The sequence below is a fragment of the Hyperolius riggenbachi genome, chromosome 4, assembly GCF_040937935.1.
Source record: "Hyperolius riggenbachi isolate aHypRig1 chromosome 4, aHypRig1.pri, whole genome shotgun sequence".
In the NCBI taxonomy this organism is placed as follows: domain Eukaryota; kingdom Metazoa; phylum Chordata; class Amphibia; order Anura; family Hyperoliidae; genus Hyperolius; species Hyperolius riggenbachi.
The window spans coordinates 276,755,609-276,768,016 of NC_090649.1; the positions used below are offsets into that span (position 1 = coordinate 276,755,609).

At 41.9% G+C, this 12,408-nt stretch overlaps 1 protein-coding gene across 1 annotated transcript in view; it reads left to right on the forward strand.

Moving 5' to 3' along the window:
• Positions 1-339: 339 nt before the first annotated feature.
• SLC16A10 (solute carrier family 16 member 10) overlaps positions 340-12,408 on the forward strand; it is a 178,717-nt gene continuing 166,648 nt past the window's right edge. Inside the window, exon 1 of the mRNA XM_068231306.1 lies at positions 340-1,038. Within this exon, the coding sequence (XP_068087407.1) occupies positions 684-1,038 (355 nt within the window). The 5' untranslated portion in view covers positions 340-683. The remainder of the gene's footprint in view (positions 1,039-12,408) is intronic.

Genomic DNA, 12,408 nt, shown 5'->3' on the forward strand with positions numbered 1-12,408 from the left:
GTATGAAGAGGACACGATAACAACTGGTAGCAGAAAGGGTGATAATATGGCTTATCGGGCGTCACCTACAAGTCCCTGTAGGAAGTCAGGGTCATTACGGACTAGGGACAGCACCATTTCTGAGGCATTGCACTGAAGTAAAACGCGAAGTTTATTTAACATTTTTTCCTCCCAGACAGCAGGTCTGTGAAGTCTTCCTCTTCGCACGAGCTGAGCTCTCTGCATGTGTTGCCACATATATAAGCTCCCCTCCCGCACTGAGGGCGGGGAGCCCCGGGACACCCCTCCGCCGACAGGCACGCCTCCCACAGAGTTTTTCTTTAAAAAAAACATGGGACCTCGAGTGAGTGAACAGGCGAGCGGTGTGTGTGAGGTGACAGGAGCCAGGGCACGGGCAGGGGCTGGACCAGAGCAGGTAGATAAACAGAAAGGGAAAGCCTTATTATTCCATGACGGGCTGATGCCAAGAAGTCAGTAGCTTAGCTGGCAGCACTCAGGAGCCTGAAGTCATAGGAAACACATTATTATTTCTACAGCCACTTTCTGTGGGACAAGCTGTCCTCTTTTGTTTTGGAAGTGTAATAAGCAGCAGTTTACAGCACTTCCCTAGTGCAGAAGCAAAGCTTTCACAGAGCTTCTTCCTGTTGCGTCCTGTGCTGCTGCCAGTTGCGATCAGCCTGGAGATGACAGACGAGAAGGTCCCCAGCGGCCAGGCACTGGGGGGTGAGGAGAAGCCAGGGGCTGAGGATGATGAGACACAGGAAAGCTCACCTCTCAACCTGGAAGAGAAGAAAGAGAATGGAGAGTGGAGCCCGGCGCCGGGAGAGCCAGAGAAGAAGAACGATAATGGGGACCCGGCGGGGCTCCAGGAGACGGAATTCGTCCCCCCGGAGGGAGGCTGGGGGTGGCTGGTCATGCTGTCTGCTATGTGGTGCAATGGCGCTGTATTCGGCATCCAGAACGCTTGCGGGCTGCTCTTCATTGAATTTATTAAGAAATTTGGCTCAGTGGATGATCACCAGCTCAGGTTTAAAACAGGTGAGTGGGGCTGATGGGCAGGGCACTCACTGACCTACCACTGGCAGAGCACGTGGAGCATTGTATGAACAGGATGTGGGGTGCTGCTACTTGCCCTGCGGTGTGCTAAGCATCCAGTACTGATAGTGAACTAATATCACAGTGTGTACTGGTAGAAACTATGTCATGTAGTAAAAGTCCAACTTCATAGTTGTCACATGGAAATTTTAAATAAAATCACACTTGGTATATAGAGTAGATTCATACAGGCACTAGATTGCAATTGGGTGACCTCATTTGTATTGAAATGATGTTTTTTCAGATTCAAAAGGCTATTATTTCTTAGTACAGAAATGCAAGCCATCGTTTTGCATTTCAAATCTATTCAGTTGGCTAAACAATGTTATTTTAATGCCACTACTGTTCTACTGGGGGTTGTTGTGCATGTTTCAGCTGCTGGCAGTAAGCTTTTTCATTTGTAAACTTTGGCAGACCACTTTCTATGCGTGTCTTGGATCTAGTGCTTTGCTTACATATATCTGGACCATTGCATGTCGACTTGTATAATTACAGGACATTTTGTCTGGATATTATAGTACAAAAAGAAAATTGTGAATTTGTATTGTGTGTTTATGTGTTGAAAATAATCAATCGATCTATTCATCTTGTGTATCCAGCTATCATAGCCATCATATATCTGTCCAACCGTCAGTTTTTCTGCCTGCAACAGCAGTCATGGAAATATTTATGCTGGTTTTATTTTTAGAACTTTTAAAATATGTCAATTGCAGAGCTGGGAGATTTTATGCAGCATTAACACATATCTAAGCAGTAATATTAAGTGCACAGCAGGAAAAACTCATGGAACACTTCTTGGGATAAGAATAGACTACTAGATTTTTCATGACTTTTGTTCTGTGGAATGTCAGTCAGCATCTTTGTCTTCCCATTTCCTCAACTGTATATCGATTTGCTGGTTTCACTGCAGGCCTCTGAGGCAAGTGTTGAACTTATAGCCATAAATACTTCCAACACAAATGGCCTGTAAGCCAAAATAGAACAGCCCAGAGCGTGGATTAGATTGCCTCCCCTTGTAAAGTGAGTGCAGCAAAAGCTAACAATAGTTTCTGTACAAGTGTTTTACATGCTAACATATTTATATAAAATAGAGATAGAGATGTGTCATTTCCCTAATTCAAATAAGACCTACTGGTAATCATTTCAGGTTTTTTTTTACGAAATTCATTTTGTATTCCTGCTACTAAAACAAATATGTATGTATATGAATATGTTGTACAAAATTATTATTATTTATTTATATAGTGCCAACATCTTCTGTAGCGGTGAACATAGTACAAAACAAATATTGGGGAGCATAGATACATTAGTAGTTCAACTTCAAAACGGTGTACAATCAGGACATCCAGTAATGCAAGCACAAGTATACACATAGGTGATATGTGGTTTGAGACATCACCAATACTGGTGCACGTTCATATGATAAATTACAGAATATTTGTTGTTACATAGAAGCTAAAAGTGCAAACTAAGCAAAATTCAAGTAAACAAATTAATGCAGTTTTTACATTCATTTAATAGTGTTTTATTTAAACATATGCATAACCTTTTTTTAAAAATGCATTGTTTTTACAAAGAAAATAACTGCTGCGCCAATTCAAAGATCCTTAGCAACATCCAGATGTTCCCAGTCATTCTAAAGTCACACCTTTCCTATCCCTGTATGCGCACATGACGAAAGGGGGAGTGACCCAGACTGACTGGTAGTGAGAAAGCAACTGTAGGCCACTGATGAGATCATGATCTATTGGTGTAGCTAGTATTTTCCTTCTTTGATTTTAAAAATTATTTTGAAAAAAAAACAAAACAAAAAAACGGGTTTATAGATAACTCATTTAAAACAGTGCTTTTTTATATGTGTGCTTAACAAAAAAAAAACATGTCTTTCTGTGGCCTTTATTCAAGCTAATATAATCATTTGGAGCCTTAGGGAATTATTTGTAAAATAGTCAGCATGCCTGCAGTTTGTATACACAGCCTAGGTCTCATAATTATAAGTGTCAGTGGAGACTTGTGTTTAAAAAAGCTGTGTTCCAGGCCTATAAAATCTAGCCACAACTTTGCAAGCTGCATACAAATATATTTTTAGAGAAAGGTGGCTTTGAGAGCCCCATTCATTCACAGGCAAATAAAAAATATTCTGTGAAAAGATGATATAATCCTTACAGAATTAAAAGTGCAACACATGTTTCCGTATAGAGCAGTTAAAGTGGAAGAGTACCTATTTTATACTTTATAAAAAGTTAAATGTACGGTAAGTGCCGGTTCACACGGACGCTTGGCGGGCATTTGCATCTTTGTGTCTCCCTGCGGGGTTGAAAAACGCAGATCGAGACAGGAAGCCGCCGAAAGTCCCCGAATGGGACACTGCTTGAAGCCCATGTCAAGCGGCCGGCCCTTAAAGAGAATCTGTATTGTTAAAATCGCTCAAAAGTAAACATACCAGTGCGTTAGGGGACATCTCCTATTACCATCTGTCACAATTTCGCCGCTCCTCGCCGCATTAAAAGTGGTTAAAAACAGCTTTAAAAAGTTTGTTTGTAAACAAACAAAATGGCCACCAAAACAGGAAGTAGGTTGATGTACAGTATGTCCACACAGAAAATACATCCATACACAAGCAGGCTGTATACAGCATTCCTTTTGAATCTCAAGAGATCATTTGTGTGTTTCTTTCCCAAATGCACTGAAGTTTCAGGCTGCTCTTTTCTTCCTGCAAACAGCTTTGCCCTTGTTTGTAATTCCTCAGTATGTGAAAGCCCAGCCAGCTCAGAGGACGATTTATCCAGCTTGTAAAAGATAAGAGAGAAGAGAGAAGCTGCTCTAATCTAAATAATACACAGGCAGTGTGCAGAGAGGGGGGAGTTCATAGCAGAACCACAACACTGAAGAACTTGGCAGCCTTCCAGACACAGGCCGACAAGTCTGACAGGGGAAAGATACAATGGGCTTGATTCACAAAGCGGTGCAAACACTTTGCACGCCTGTGAAAACCCCTTTATCACGCCTAAACTCAGTTTAGGCATGATAAGAAGAAACTCGCGCGAATTTTCCGCGCGCAAAGTCTTGCGCGCGCAACCGCGCACGCGCGCGCGCAGCGGCCCCCGCTTCGCGCGTAGCTCCCATTAAGCCCTATGGGACTTTGCGCGCGCACGTACTTCGCGCGAGTTAGAGCACAAAGCGGTGATAACTTTGCTGGTGCAAAGGCCCCGTTCACACTGCACGCGTTTGTGTCCGTTTTTAAGGTACGCGTTTTGTGTGCGTTTTGCGAGGGCCAGAAAAATCAATGCAAAGGTATGGCCCTCGTTCACATATACGCGTGGCAAACGTATGCGTGGCAGAAACGCATAGTTGGATGCATTTCTGTGCGTCGCGCACAGAAACGCATTATAATGAAAGTCAATGGGCGCGCACTAAAAACGCATGGCATGCGTTTTTGTATGCGTTTTCGGAGGTGCGTTTCTCGTCGGAAGTGTAGCTGACATCCTTCAAGAAAAAAAAAAAAAACATTTGGTATACACCTCTTCCAGGTATGATCAAAAACGCATAAGGAAAAAACGCATACAAACGCATTACAAAAACGCGTACAAACGCATACAAACGCATGCGTTTTTCTAGTGCGTTTACTAAATGCGTTCTGCACGTTTTCCACACGCACATAATATGAACAGGGCCTCACGCCTAAAGTCTTTTAGGCGTGATAACTGAGTTATCACCGCTTTGTGAATCGAGCCCATTGATTTATTACAGAGACAGTGATAGTATAAAGTGCTGCAGTAAGCCAGAACACATTAGAATAGCTTTTGGAACTTGTAGGATGATAAAAAACAGGATGCAATTTTTGTTACGGAGTCTCTTTAAGCTCTGTTTCTTACCTGCAAGGAATAAACGGGTGTCAGGGACAGAGCCCTATAAATCATTAGATGTCTGAAACTCCGCCCCACTCCCCTTCCATCAGCAAGATGGCTGCTGCCCTTTTTATCCAAAGTTTTCTTTGGCCACAGAGCTTTAGAAAACTTTAAAAAATAATAGCCTTTATGATCTATTGATCTGGACTGATGAGTAAACTTCCCAAAGACAATTATTATTTGTCAGATCACTGACAGAAAGATAAGTCATATAGCATAACTTGTGGAAAATCCCTTACAAGAAATCATCTGCATTTCCCACAGCATTCATCCAACATTTCAATTAGCTGGTAAAATGTGTGTGACATAGGGCAACTGGAGACACAAGTGCAGCATACAGTAAGTTTTGTAATTGAATTAGGCCCATCTACAGTGAGAATTCACTTTTGCTAAGAAAAAAGTAATCCCTCCATTTCAGCTCTGTATTGAAAGGAATGAGAAGCAACTTTTTTTTTAGTAAACAATTCCAGCTACAACAAGCAACAATTAAAAACAATTAACTTTTCATAAAGCAATACTTGTGTGTGTGGTAAGAGTACTACTGCTAGAAATCAAGTACATATTACAAAACCTGTAGGTAAAGATGCAAAATTTAGAAATAGAGTTTTGGCCTAATCTGAATGTAATGAATATCATATAGGGCTCAGTCAGATTCCTTTCATTTTTTCTCTTGTATATTCAAAAACATTAGAAACATTGGTTTCTGTTAACTGCACACATGTTAATTATTTATTTACTGTATTTATACAGTGGCAGCTGGCCATACACTGTACAATTTTTGTCCAGTTAGTTTGATTTGCCAAAACGTTTAATCAGTCATAGATTTAGGTGGATTTAAACATTTGCAATCGATATCGCAATCGAAATTAAGGGCTTAAGTTGCTCTGAAGACTGATCCGCAATTTTGGTCTTTAGTCCGTTGCAAAATAGTAGTAAACCTGATGTTGATTATAATATTGAATAAAACAAAAATCGAATAGTGAATGGCCAGCTTAAAGAATAAGATAAATTTAAGGACTAAGTTTAAAGAGAAAAGTTTTACTTATCTGGGGCTTTTTCCAACCCCTGGAACTCTGAAAGTCTATCTGGTCCCACGCTGTAGTTCCGCTCTGCTCCAGGCCGCCGCTGTCCCCTCTGTAAGTTTGCAACCCATGGCAGGGTCATGGTCTTCTGCACATACACAAATGTGCCGCGCACCTCACATAATTGCACTCCCAGGGTCCGGAGTCCATGTTGTTGTGAAGTGCGCAAGTGCAGAGCGTTTTCAGCCACAGGAGTGCAATCACAAGCAGCGCAGGGCACGCTTGCACATGTGCAGAGAACCACGACCCTGCCACAAGTCGCAGTCTTACGGAGGGGACAGTGGTGGGAACAGTGGTGGCCTGGAGCAGAGTGGAACTTCGGCATGGGACCAGATAGACTTCTAGGGGTTGGAAGAGACCACAGATGAGTAAAACCTTTCTCTCTTAGCTTCTCCTCATGCATCCTTTAAAGAGACTCTGTAACAATTTTTTCAGCCTTAGTTCTTCTATCCTATGAGTTCCTATGCCTGTTCTAATGTGCTGGGGCTTACTGCAGCTCTTCCTAATTACACTGTCTCTGTAATAAATCAATGTATCTTTCCTCTGTCCTGTTTGTCGGGCTAAGGCTTTGATTGTGTGGAATGTGCAGGGCTGCTTGTGATTGGTAGAAGCGATACACACCCTCTGCAGGCCCCCTGCATACTCACACACTATGCTTAGCTGAGCCTATTAGAAGCTGGTTAGTTTGTTTGTAAACACTGCCTAAAACTGTTAATTACAAGCCAGGATTGCAGCAGAGAGTGGCAGAAACAGCACAGAGGGGCCCAGGAGAAAATAAGGAATAGAATGGTATGCTTTTTAGTGTAAGAATATTAGAGTACAGATTCTCTTTAAGGTCTGGTACACACTTGATGTGAATGAGAATCTCTCCATAAATGTTGCATGCAGCGTTTTTTAAAAATGCAAGCGCAGCCAGTGTGGACCTGACCTTACTGTGCAGTGCTTTGCAATGTTTTACAATACAGTATTATCTCCTTATACTGTAGTAAACTGATATAGTAAACATTCGGATATAGTAAACCTGGTTTTTGGCCCCTGCGGTATTCTGTATTCAGTTATTGTGGAAAGTGGGCGGGCATATGTGTCATATGTCAGTTAGAGACCCATGAGCCATAGTTGGTGGTAAGGCTGACAGCCACTTGTAGCCTGCTCACTATCTGCACACTACTCAGGGCTTGTGTGGATTACCTCAAAAGCACCAGCCGGTGAGACCTGTGCTTCCTGTGTAAGCTGCTGCCTGGTTACTGAGGGAATTGCCTCTTCTCTGTGACTTGCTTGTGCATGGCTGCAATGCTACCATATTATCCAGGCTGCACAGAAATGTGGACAGGAGCACACTATCAGTACTGTCTCCAGATTAACTGGTGAGATCTATGCTTCCTGTGCAAGCTGTTGCATGATTTTTGCATGCACATCCCTGCATATTGAACACTGTGCATTTTGATCTCGCTGTCAGTGCTCCCTTGCTGAAGCAATGAAAATAAATAATGATTCCCACTTATTGACTGAATTAAAATACAGTACTACAGTATACTTTATGCGCTCGTCGTATGACAATTTCTGATATAGCAAACCGCTGTGCCTGGTCCCTTGGAGTTTACTATAAAGGCATTTTACTGTACACATAGAAACAATCATATCAGTTCTAATTTCGATAGCAGCTCATAATCTAATTTTCCTATCACTGTATAGTCAAACACACACATGCACACACGTACACATACGTGCAAACGTGTCACTTTAGTCATATGGAAATTAAAATAGAAATGGTATGGATACCAATGTTTATATGCAATCATCTCTTCAGTAAGGTCTCCCAATGGTCCTTGGCCTTGCACTGTCGGTCTCTTCTCACTCCGGAGTTTTCATGACAGCAGGTAAAATCTCTCTCCTGTCCCGCTTAGCAATAGGTAAATCTGGAGTGGAACCCATGACTTAGAGACTTGGGGCTTGATTCACAAAGCGGTGCTAACTGTTAGCACGCCTGTGAAAACCCCCTTAGCACGTCTAAACGAGCTTTTCGCGCACCAATTTGCATGTGAACCGCATTGCGCGCAAAGTTATGCGTGCAAAACTTTACACGCGCACTGCGCAGGGCGCTCAGCGCGAAGTGCCCGTTAAAGCCTATGGGACTTAGTGCGCGCAATCTGATTGAGAAAACCGGTGCTAACCTACTTAGCACTCTGGTTAGCGCGCCTAAAGACTTTAGACGTGCTAAGTAGGTTAGCACCGCATAGTGAATCAAGCCCTTGGTCTGCAAAGACCTAAAGACGCTGCACCACTAGGACTCATCACCAAAAACCCTGCAATTCCAGGTTGGCACCACAATGTAATAAATAGATTTTTATTTAAAAAAAATGCACCAAGTGCAAAGAACACCCAGTTCAAGATGAAATAAAGCCAATACAGTGACAGCCTGCTGTTTTGGGCAGTATGCCCTTTCCCAAGCTATACAGCTCCTCCCTTACTAACTCCCTTCTGTGATCATGGGATGGGTGAGGAGTTTTGATAGTGCACATACTTCTATTGAGTCTAAACAAGTTACGTATAACTTTCACACAGGAAACCAGTTTGGCGAATCCAGCAAGGTAGTACAAGCCAGGTAATAGAACATTACTGATGCAAAAAAATTGCAATGCATAGAACTTATGCATTCCAAAATTATATGTTACACGCAATATCATTCAAAAACATGAACTTGAACTAGGTTTTAAGTGTAACAAATTCTACAAAGCTGAAATAATATGTGCTAATTACTTGCACCATGCTGATGTTTCTGAATTTAAGGAGCCAAGGCAGTCCTGGTATAGGATCTTGGGACTGTGATCATTGGCATGTTTCCAATCTGATTCATTACTTAAAATAAAATTTACAAAGCTCACATCTTCCGCTAGGCTTTATACAAATCTGCCTTTAGGTTTCACTCAGTGATCAGATTCATGTATATTGAGATCATTGCTGCAGAATTACTTCCTTTCCCTTGCTTCAGGCGACTTAATGAAAAGCACAAGGGATCCATGTGGTCAGCTGGCTTTTTTATATAATTATTTTGATTTTCTACATAGTGAAATCTGATTCCACATTGAAAAGAGTGCAGAGATTGTGAAAGGGAGTGGGTTGATTAACAGAACTGATATGATTCAGTTAATTCACCTTACAGATTTATGTAGTGAGTCATACCCTTTATTATGTTTAGGTTGTTATGAACTATGGGAATAATTAATATAGCTCAGCCTTACTTTTGCTGGTCTCTATTTCTCCTAAATGGTTTTCCACTAAGCAACACTGAGTCCCAGTATACCAATCACTTACAGCAGGGATGTCAAACTCCAGTCCTCAAGGTCCTCTCACAGTTTTTTGGCACAGTTCGAATTGATGGGACTGAATCAGGAAATCAAGCAGAACACATTTCTCCCTCTCCTAGTCCATTCTAAACACTTGTGACTTACATGTAGAGGAGGTGCTAGCATTGCCCACTTCTGATATCATACGCTGTCCCTTGTATACCAATGTAGTATCAGATCATAGACAGGTAGAGTGGTTGGCATGCAAGCATTTGGGTCACTGTCAGTTTCTAGTGCATATTTGGGGACACACCATGGATGCTGAAGTCCATATAGATGTCTATGCTGTACACAAGTCAGTCTTAGTTTAAAATGACCATTTGTGATTGTTTGTGATGACAGTATGCTTAGTATCCTCTGACAGGCATACACTCTCTGCTTAGCTGAGATGAAATTGGTGTTCTCTGATGTTATAGGAAGAGCAGGAGCCTCCTTGTTGCAGGCATGGACAGACCAATCAGCTGACAAAACATAATCGGGCTAATTGCTTGCCTGAGATATGTTGGCACAGAAGATGGCAATGCCTGTACAGAAACCAGTCACCCAAAATGATCACGGATAGTTTCAAACGATGTATGGTTTTTGCAAGCTTTTTTTAGACTCATGCTGAGATACATACATCATTGCAGGGAAGGACCAGAAGCTTCCCGTTACTTAGGAAATTATGTTTTTTTTTCTCTTCACACGTTTGCTTTAAGTAACATTGAAGATAACTTCCAGTTAGGTATTTTTCATCATACATTTGATAAATTGCCCATATTTGTGTGTTTGTGTGGTAAGAGAGAGGTATGTGTAGCGAGAGAGAGGTTTGTGAGGTGAGAGAGAGGTATTTGTGGTAAGAGAGGGGTATGTGTCATGAAAGAGAGGTATGTGTGGTAAAAGAGAGGTATGTGTGGTAAGAGAGAGGTATGTGATGAGAGAGAGGTTTGTGTGGTGAGAAGTTTGTGTGGTAAGAGAGAGGTATGTGTGGTGAGAGAGAGGTTTGTTTGGTAAGAGAGAGGTATGTGTGGTGAGAGAGAGGTTTGTTTGGTAAGAGAGAGGTATGTGTGGTGAGAGAAAGGTTTGTGTGGTAAGAGAGAGGTATGGGTGGTAAGAGGTATGTGTGGTAAGAGAGAGGTATGTGTGGTGAGAGAGAGGTATGTTATGAGAGAGAGGTATGTGAGGTGAGAAGTTTGTGTGGTAAGAGAGAGGTATGTGTGGTGAGAGAGAGGTTTGTTTGGTAAGAGAGAGGTATGTGTGGTGAGAGAGAGGTTTGTGTGGTAAGAGAGAGGTATGGGTGGTAAGAGGTATGTGTGGTAAGAGAGTGGTTTGTGTGGTGTGAGATACAGGTGTGTGATAAGGGACTGATTTGTGAGAAAGTCTCTTGAAGTGTACCTGTAGGGAAAAAGGCGCCAAAGGCAAATGCTCACTTTAGAAGAGGGAAGCCTCTGAATAATCCAGAGGTTTCCTGCATCCCCTCGAGCTCACCGTTCAAGCACTGGGACCCACTGAATCTCTTCAACAAGGACTTTATGAAGAGGTTTGCTCAGCTGCTCTCCAGTCCATGGAGGATCCAGAGGCTTCCCTCTACCAAGGTAAGTATCTGACTTTTTAACTCATCGAACTCTAGTAAAAAGCATTGCTTGCTTACCTCGTACAGTAAGTAAGTGGGCGTTGGAAGCAGTATTTGACAGCTTGCACATAGTATCAGGGTGTCAGTGTACAGGATTTGAGCTACGTAGGCAGTTAGTTTCATATGTAGTTGTAAATGCATGCTGTTGCTTTTACCTCTCTAGTTCATGATGCAGTCAATGCAGATATATTGCATTATTGATCAGGCTCCCTTTTTAGTAATCGATTATTGACGAAATAGGCAAGTATTACCCTGACTGAGCCCCAGAAAGTCAGAGTACCGGTTTGACATGACTACAGATAGTGCTGAGCTGCAGAGAGCTGCTGGCCTGGCTGGAGCCCTGCGTGCTTGAACACTGCATATAACTATTTACAATGACCACAGAGAATTATATGTTACTTGTAACATGAATTCACTTATACTGACTCAGGGAAAACAGCACTTTATCAACATGGTCAATGTTGCATTACACAGCTGTTTGTTAGTGGCAGATGCTTTGTAAATAACCAGCAGCACAGACCAAATGTAGTGAGATATTTAAAATCTCACTGTAGGAACTCAGGTTAGTTACAGTATTCACCAGTGTTATGTGAATATGAATTTGCATACAGTAAATCAATTGAGAAAATAGTGCAAGGTGGATATCGGCTTTCTCAACCATGCAAGAAAGAACTTGCTTATATTTGAGACCACCATTTTTCATATTTAATGTGCGTTTTCACGAGCATCACCCAGCATAGACTGATGGCACTTGATGGCATTCTATAGGAATCACACACAGTGCTTGATTATAATCTGTGAGACGCAAGATTTTTTAAACCCAGGGGAATCACACAAGGTGGATTGCAATGTTGTAAACATGCGCGCATCCCCATAGAAATACATGCCATTATGCATTACGCAAAATTTCACACAATTTCCCTGCATCTTTATCCTTTTGTGGTCCAACATTCACCTGAGTCAATTAAAGCAAGACGTTTTAAACCAGGAGTGGTTTCAGATGTGGGAGGGGTTATTGTTTAAATAATTAGGGCAGATGAGTTTACACTAATCACTAGCTTTATCCAGGTGATAAGACATTTTGCTTATCTCAGATTAAACTTTTGTCACTTTTTTGTTTCTAATTTATGCAAGCTGATCGTACCAGAAGAGGTGAGCTGGTCTGTGTGGAGTGCCATGGCTTGAACAATACCAGCCTGTATTGTCCTTGACATGGGAGACTTTTCAATACAGGGAAATTATTTCTTGATCCTACAGAGTCTTGACCCGGTCAAGGACTGGGGGCTCATTTCTCCTTCAGGCTTGGGGATCAATGGATTAGTGGGGATTTTTTGTGAGGGGATTTAAATGACACCTGAACTGAGAGG